Genomic DNA, 8,109 nt, shown 5'->3' on the forward strand with positions numbered 1-8,109 from the left:
AAAAAATTCTTGAAATGACGAAATTCAGGGATAAGTCTCTATTCATGTTTCTCTTTGTTATTCTATTTACTTTAACTCTTATATTTGTTATGAACTTAAATGCATAGTGGGGTAAGTTGTGAGTTTTTCATGTGGGATGATGAGGTTTGTCTGGTTCGAAGGAATCAAATGATTCCCATAAAATATTGTGAATATGAAATGATAAAGGTGTATTTGAGGGAATATGCAAAGAACATTGGCAAGGAAGTTGAGACTGAAATTAGCAAGGAGTTTTGTGTAGAATTCACTTCAAAGAAGCTTGAAAAGATGAAGAAAAAGTTTGTAACAGAGAAGAACAAAAACCATTGATTGATGATTGCACTTGTTATTTCATGGATTTTATTCTTAATCTTTGTTAAGTTAATGTAATCTTGTGTACCAAATGTCGTATCAGGCTGTTAATCTTTGTTATGTATGAGTGTTCTCAATCTTTGTTAAGTTAATGTAATATTGTGATGTATTAGTGTATCAATTCATATTTTATATAATGAAAAGGTTGGATTGGTTAAAATTGTTGTTTGATATTGTAGTTTGTTTAAAATTCTGGTATGATATTGTAGTTAGCTAAAGTGAAACTTAATGGTACATGAAGTGCATCATTATAGAGATAACAAAATGGTACATATTGTGCATCAATACCAGTATAAATTAATGGAACATAATGTGAATCAGTATAAGCATAACAAAGTGCACAAGTCATAGACAAAATGGCACATGAAGTGCATCATTACAGAGATAATAAAATGGCACATAATGTGCATCAGTACAAGCATAACTTAAAAATAACTTAAACATACTACTAGTAACTTAATACAAGCATAAAGTTCATTAGCTATTATTTATTTTTCTTCCAAGACTTTAATGATATGGTTAGCATCCCAAACTTTGAATTAAATCGTGAGCTCTTTTTTCTTGTGTACTTATTCCTTCATCATGTTTTGTTACTATGATTGGCTGGTCACTAGATGAAACCAGCCCTATGATTGGTTTTTGAAAGCATCTTAACTTAATTCGTTCACTCTGCCTTTTCTCATATTCATTATAGGTTTTCTTTCCTTCTTTTGTTTGCTTGTACTTGACTTAAACCAATCTGATTTGTATCAACCACACATGAGCTTGCTTGAATTTCAGCAACATTGTTATAGTGTCATACCTTTTATTGATCCGAGATTAATACATATCTTATTTCTTGTCTAATATCTTCCATCAATAATTGTAGAAAACACATCCAACTCTCCTTTGTTTCAATTTCAACAACACCGAATGCCAATGGGGAGTACTGATCATTGGGATCCCTATCCACAATAATTAGAAGTTGTCCATCATATTTGGTCTTCAAATGATAGCCATCAACTCCAACAAATGGTATACATCCATTTATGAAACCCTTCTTACAACCATCAAAATAGAAGTAAAATGAGCCAAACCTTATTTGTATCGATGGCAATGGTCATTCAACATTTATCTTCACAGTATTCCTAGGATTAACCCTTGTTAACTCAACAACATATCTCCATAGATTTGCATATTGCTTGTCAGCATCCCCTTCAATAATTTTATTTTCTATCATTTAACACCGACCACTCACGAATTACCTCCCTAAAGTCAATAAGAGAATTAAATTTCATACCTCACTTAAATCTGTAGCCCTTATTGAGCTACTCTTTCATAAACCTTTTAAACTTGGGCCCTTCTTCATCCCCAGATTCATCTGAACTATTCAATTCATCACTATAATATTCACCATCTTCAGTTTTCTTATTGGGCCTACTTATTAATCCTGAAACTATCTCCCCTTGATTTATAGGTACCGTTACATCAACCCCATCAAATCCATCTACAAGAGCAGTAGCTTTAACATATATGCCACGCTGAAAAAAATAAGGGAATCTGAGTTAAAATAGTGCGCACGGGGGTCTTATAGAGGGAATCTTGTATTACGATGGGGAATAAAAAAAAATTCTTTTACAGGGGGCTAAAGAGAATCTCGCTTATCCTTGTAATTTTACTATAAGACTCATGACACTTATCGTTCATAGTTCGACCATAAATTCATTATCAAAATATAAATATATTTAATCAGATAACATAACAAAATATTTTATAAAAATGTAACGATATTAATATATATTTTAAAAATATTATTGAATATAATAAAATCTAAAAAAATATTAAGATAATTAAAATATAACATTAAATTTTAACAAATAAAATATGAGGTTGACTTGAGGTAGGAACAAGCTTTTAACCACAAAAGAAATAACTCAAATATCAAAAAAGAAGAAAAAATTGGATTAAAAACATAAATGTTTAATCAGTTTTAGGGATAAGTTATAACTTTTATAAATAAAAATATTAAACTAGTTTAGTCAATATAATAATTTTTTTTAGCATCTCTCCCTTGCCATAAAAAACTGTAATTCGGGAGAACGAAAAATCAGTCTATCTGAACTTTTTAATCTCCTCATCTTCTATCTCTTCCTAAAACATTGAACCAAACAAATTTTATTTTAAATATTCTCTCTTCCTTAGGCTCTCAACCTAACATATGTATTACTAGAGCACTACGTAAAATATAAAAATGCATAAATAATTCAGAGATACATCTCTATGCGCACCCAAAGTCAAGAGAAATATGGCTTAATATAAAAAAAATACGCAGATGCGTCTTCTTTAATATTACAAAGATGCATCTTCGGACGCCGCTTCTACATAACGCGCAAGAACCCTTCTTCTTCCTCACTTGTTAAAAAAATAATTTTTTCTCTAAAACTCTCTGAAAATCAATTGTCTCAAAATCAATCAAGCAACATTAAATCTTCTTCAATCAACACCAACTACCTCAAAGAGCTCAATCAACTACACTAACTTCAACGATTCTTCACTTATTGTAAGTGTTTTATTATTGTAAACTTTTTTGAGTTTTTATATAAATTTGTAGAAATTGATGTTTAAGTATTTGAAATATATAGTTTATGCATGTTTTATAGTTGATACATTATGAGAAATATGTTTCATAGTTAAAAGTAATGATCAATGCATTATTTTTTGGGTCTTGGTGGTCTGCATTAGCGCCATTGACGGAAATGAAAGTTGCAGGAAAATTCGGAGATGCATCTCCGTATTTTTTCAACGCCTGGATTCCCAAGAACCGGAGATGCATCTCTGTATTTTATCAATCTGCATTTTTTTGCTTTTCTTGCTTGTAGGGTTGCTTATAGTAATTGTGTGACACTTTTCTGATTTACTTATAGATATTATAGTTGATAGAGACAATAGATTGAGGCATGACAGGATTGCACAACATGCATCTGTCCGGAGGGAAAGGAGTTAGGTTTCGCAGGCTCTTGTTCCCTCTAGCCCGATTGATGCGGAGGCATCGACTTTTAGGGCTATATATCTCCACCTTTTTCTTCCCGTAGGAAAAGGGTGTCACCTAGTGACACATCACTGCCCTCATGTTCCCGTAGGCGACAGTTTTCACATACTCAGGGAGTAGAGGTACTCGAGTCACCAGAGGTACCTCAGTCACTAGAGGCACCAGTGCGACCCAGGCACCAAAGGGACCTTAGGATAATGAGGAAGCAAAGGTATTTGGAGGATACCCATTAGAGTTGTCACTGATGTCTCTTTACCCATACCATACTGCCAGACATATCTGGGACGGAGACGTAAAATTATTTGGATTCATTCTTTTTAAATTACGTTTATTATTATATAACAAGTTCCTGACTATGATTTATTTTTCTACATGACCGTGATCCACTGAAATTCATTATCCATGTGTGAAAGATTACTGGCTTGCATCAACCTATGACGAGTGGTTTTGGGATGCTTTACAACTATCTGGAATGAAAGACTTATATAAGACCAATTATGTTACGGTAAACCACAAGATGCTTAATGCATTTGTAGATAGATGGCATATTGAGACCTTATTATTTTATCTACCACTTGGTGAGATGTCTATCACACTCGAAGATGTGTCGTGTATGCTAGATCTTCCAATTAGGGAAAGGTTTTAGTTCATGGGAGATAATGCACTTGAGTTGATGTTAGACTATTTGGGAGTTGATCCAGACGTTGCCTTAAGGGGGTTTGAAGCCACCGGAGGGGCTCATGCTAGGTTTCGATTCTTGAAGAAGGTATATACAGGTGAGATGGTTAGAATATAACATGTTTTTGGTAATGAGGAGCATATGGGGTAGCATAAAGCATATGTGATGAGAGCATACCTGTTATATTTGGTTGGCACTGCCATTTTTCTGAACAATAATGCCACTTATGTGGATGTCCTCTACCTAAGAGACTTCGAGGACTTTGAGTGGATCAATAAGTACAATTGGGCCCCCGCTTGTTTGGTCTACTTGTACTGTAAGTTATCCTAGGGGGTGTAGGTGGAAGACGAAGCAGGTGGCAGGCAACATCGCACTTTTGACGGTAATATTTATTGGCCTTTTAGTGTTTGTGTGTCATTTAGGTCTTGTAGGTGGAAGACGAACCAAACAACATAGCCATTTCAAGTGTATCTTGACCGCTTGGTAGTAGAGGATACGCGCTTTAACACATATGTCGATCACCGTGAGATGCATACATTGACGACATAGTCTTATACTCTGGATGGTTAGCTTGCGGTTCACGTCTGGCATTTTCTCATCTGCCTGAGCGCATCATGCGACATTTTGGCTGCACTTATATTATTCTCATACACCCCGTTGTCTCTTCTTCTCCCTCCATGACACATAGAAATATGGATGTCATGTTTGATAATCATCTTAGTCATCTGGTACCGGAGGAGACACAAAGTATCATAGTTAAGAGTGATTGGATCTATATATACATGTACATTATGTGGTTCTTTAGGGTGTCACATCCATATATGGTGCAGGCTGCTCTAGGGGATCCACCGAGGTTATCTCATCAGGAGATACCAGAGGAGAAGGAGATTAGGTTAGATCATGCTCATGATGTATTGCCTAGATGCCGTCGTATTGTGAAGATTGTGCATGCAGGTATTGACATGTGTATTTTTCTTGATGGTTCTAAGGCGAGGGAGGTCCTATATGTCATTATGACAGAGGCACGAAAGATCATGATGTATTAGAGACAATGTCAGAGCATGGGAGGTAAAGGAGTCTGGGAAGCTCAAGTCTGACATATGTAGTAGTTGATAGTATTTGTAGTTTGGGTTTATGTTTATTTGTATTTTAGTTTTACTTATTTCAACATCATTTTATATTTCAACTTTATTGTGTATGTCATGATGACTCGTTTTGACTTTGAATTTATATATGTCACTTTTTGCATATCGGTTGTATGGTTTAATGTTCATCAAATAACAAGGACCTTAACATTTATAAATCGTCGTTTTCATCTGAGTTACCATAAAACTAACTTAACTTGCACTATTTTGACTGGTTAAGGAGATGCATCTTCGTAAATCCTAAATAGAGATGCATTTCCAGATCAATAAATGTTTAAAATGAGCCATTTAGATAGAGATGCATGTGGTGTATTTTAAAATATTTCAGATATGCATCTCCGGATTCGTGTTTACAAAATATATCGGTGTGCCTCGGTGAGATGCATGAGATGTGTTTTAAAATATATCAGAGATGTATCTCCATATCAGTTGTGACGTTTTGATTAAAAGAAAAATACTTTTGAAAATGCATCTCTAGAATCTAAGAAACATTTTGGATTTTTCATAAAATATTTTTTCACAATATGAGATAACAAATCTCATTGATGTTAAATCCCTATAAAATAAAATAAAAATTAAGTCATAAAGTCAACTTATCCTACAATTGTGTGTGAGTTTAACTCCAATTCATTTATCAACTTTTTAAGAAGTGAAATTTCAACTATTAAATGAATAGATAAGAAAAATTAAAGTAGATAATAGTAATAATACATTTTAAAATTTTAAGATGTACTTGTGGAAGAAGAAGAAAAGAAAAAGAAAACCAGACCGGCATGGCACACTAAAGAAAAAAAGATGAATGTGAACGCAATGGCCTACATCTCCACTTCCCTCTAGAATAAATTGACTTTAAGAAGCAAAAATTAAATACCCATATTTAATTCTAACCCCAATCAATTAATCCTCCAATTTAAAATCTCTTTTCCCAACAATTTAATGAACTCCATTTAAACCCCACTTATGACGTCGTTGAATACATCATCGTAACCCCTTTCAAAACTACCCAAACATCACAAACCTTTACACATATTTCGTTTCACCATTCACACAAGAAACAGAGAAAAAAAACAGAACCATAACCATGTTTGATCCAACAAGAAAACACCATAACCCCAACAATTCATTCGATTTGTACGATGAAACAAGACACGAAACATGGGAATCTGCTAATTCTAATAACATGTGGCCTTTAAAACAACGTCAATTGTGTATAGATGATGACGACGAACCAGAACAGGAACCTCGATGGGGTATGAACTCTCCGCATTACAGAAGCCTTTCCCCTGTTTCGAGAACCGAAGCTATAATCAGAGGACAAAAGGAACTAATGGAAATGGTTCGGAACATGCCTGAATCAAACTATGAACTTTCGTTGAAGGATCTTGTTGAACATCACCACAGGGTTGTTTCCAACACCACAGAAGAAAATAATAATACAGAATATGAGAAGAACAAGAACACGAACACGAACAAGAAGAAGGTTGATGATGATAAGAAGTTACCTGTGAAGAGAAATGGTAAAGTTGATCATGGAGGTTTTTACCTGAAAGTGGCTTTACCTTTTATTTCTTTAGGATCTAATAAAGAGAAAAAGAAGAAGAAGAAAAAAGAGTCAAAAGTTTCACCTAGACCATCCATTTGTGATGGATCGGTAAAGGAGAAAGAGTGGTGGAAGAAGAGTACTCCTTTGGTTTATAAAGAGAGTGATGATAGTGCTGCAGAATCTAGTATCGTTAGTAATGGAAGCTTGAAAAGCTCTATAAGTAGTAGTAGCAAAAGTAGTAGCAGCAGAAGCAGAAGAGTAAGAAGCAGGTATGTTTCATTGTTTTGTTTATATGATCAATTTGAAGTTAATTGAAGAAATATTAGTAAGAGTTAAAGTATAGTATGTCCTCTTAGATCACTTCAGTTGATAGCTATGCAGAGACATCGGATTAAGAAACATGATTAATTTCATGTTTTTTGATGTAATACTAAGTGATTTTTTTGACGTAATGCAGGCGCGAGAAGAGTGGTGGTGGTTGCTGGAATCTGTTTGGCAAGTCCAAAAATCAGAAGAAAAGTACTGTGTAATTTCATAGTCATGGTTCTTGCGAACTCTGTTGCAAGTTATATGAGAGCTACTAGTTGGTTTCATTGTAACTTCAAATGAATTGCACAAGTTTGTTTTAGGATTAAACTTGTACAAATGTTATCGTGTTTAATGGGGAGGTTTTGTGCCAATCACAACTTTGTAATTATTGACATTTTTCTTTATAAGTTTATTTCAAGGTTCTAACAAATAAAAGTATACTTTTGCATGATATGAAAAAAGGCAGATGTTGTGAGGATCCCACTTCAATTGAAAAACAAGGATGGGAAGCCATAAGGTCCGTGTATTTTGACAAACAAAATGTACAAAATGTAAAGTTTAATGTTAATAAATTTAGACCAACATAGTAACAGAAATTGGTACCGACAAAATATATTACCAAATAATAATAACAAGGTTTATTATTAGGGGAAATTTGTTGTTCCAAGCTTACCTTTATGTAAGGTTGTAATCTCAAACAAACCTAGTCATTTGTGGTCAAGGTTACTTGACGTTTGGATTGAGCGGCATAAGCTTTCATCTAAGTCTAGGCATTCACCAAGTTTTATTTTAAATCATGGAGAATTGGATCCCTTTCTTACGAAAATACATTAACTTCTTCAACTACAGAGACAATAGTGGTACCTTTTCATAAGTAGGATGTATCTCCATTTTAAATAACTTCGGTCAAAAATGACTAAGATTTTATTTATGTCTGGCACAATTGTTGAAGGGAAACCATTATTGTTATGTGCTTTAGTTAAAACTTCTACGAAATCCATTGAAATATTAGTCC

General features: G+C 34.0%; 1 protein-coding gene across 1 annotated transcript; it reads left to right on the forward strand.

The window, feature by feature from the left end:
* The first annotated feature begins 6,175 nt into the window (after positions 1-6,175).
* LOC127082729 (uncharacterized) lies at positions 6,176-7,465 on the forward strand. Its single transcript, XM_051022961.1, has 2 exons — positions 6,176-7,054; positions 7,243-7,465. Exons 1-2 carry the CDS (start codon positions 6,324-6,326, stop codon positions 7,313-7,315), a joined length of 804 nt encoding a protein of 267 aa, XP_050878918.1. The 5' UTR covers positions 6,176-6,323; the 3' UTR covers positions 7,316-7,465.
* Positions 7,466-8,109: the final 644 nt, after the last annotated feature.

This window comes from Lathyrus oleraceus, chromosome 5, assembly GCF_024323335.1.
Source record: "Lathyrus oleraceus cultivar Zhongwan6 chromosome 5, CAAS_Psat_ZW6_1.0, whole genome shotgun sequence".
Lineage (NCBI taxonomy): Eukaryota > Viridiplantae > Streptophyta > Magnoliopsida > Fabales > Fabaceae > Lathyrus > Lathyrus oleraceus.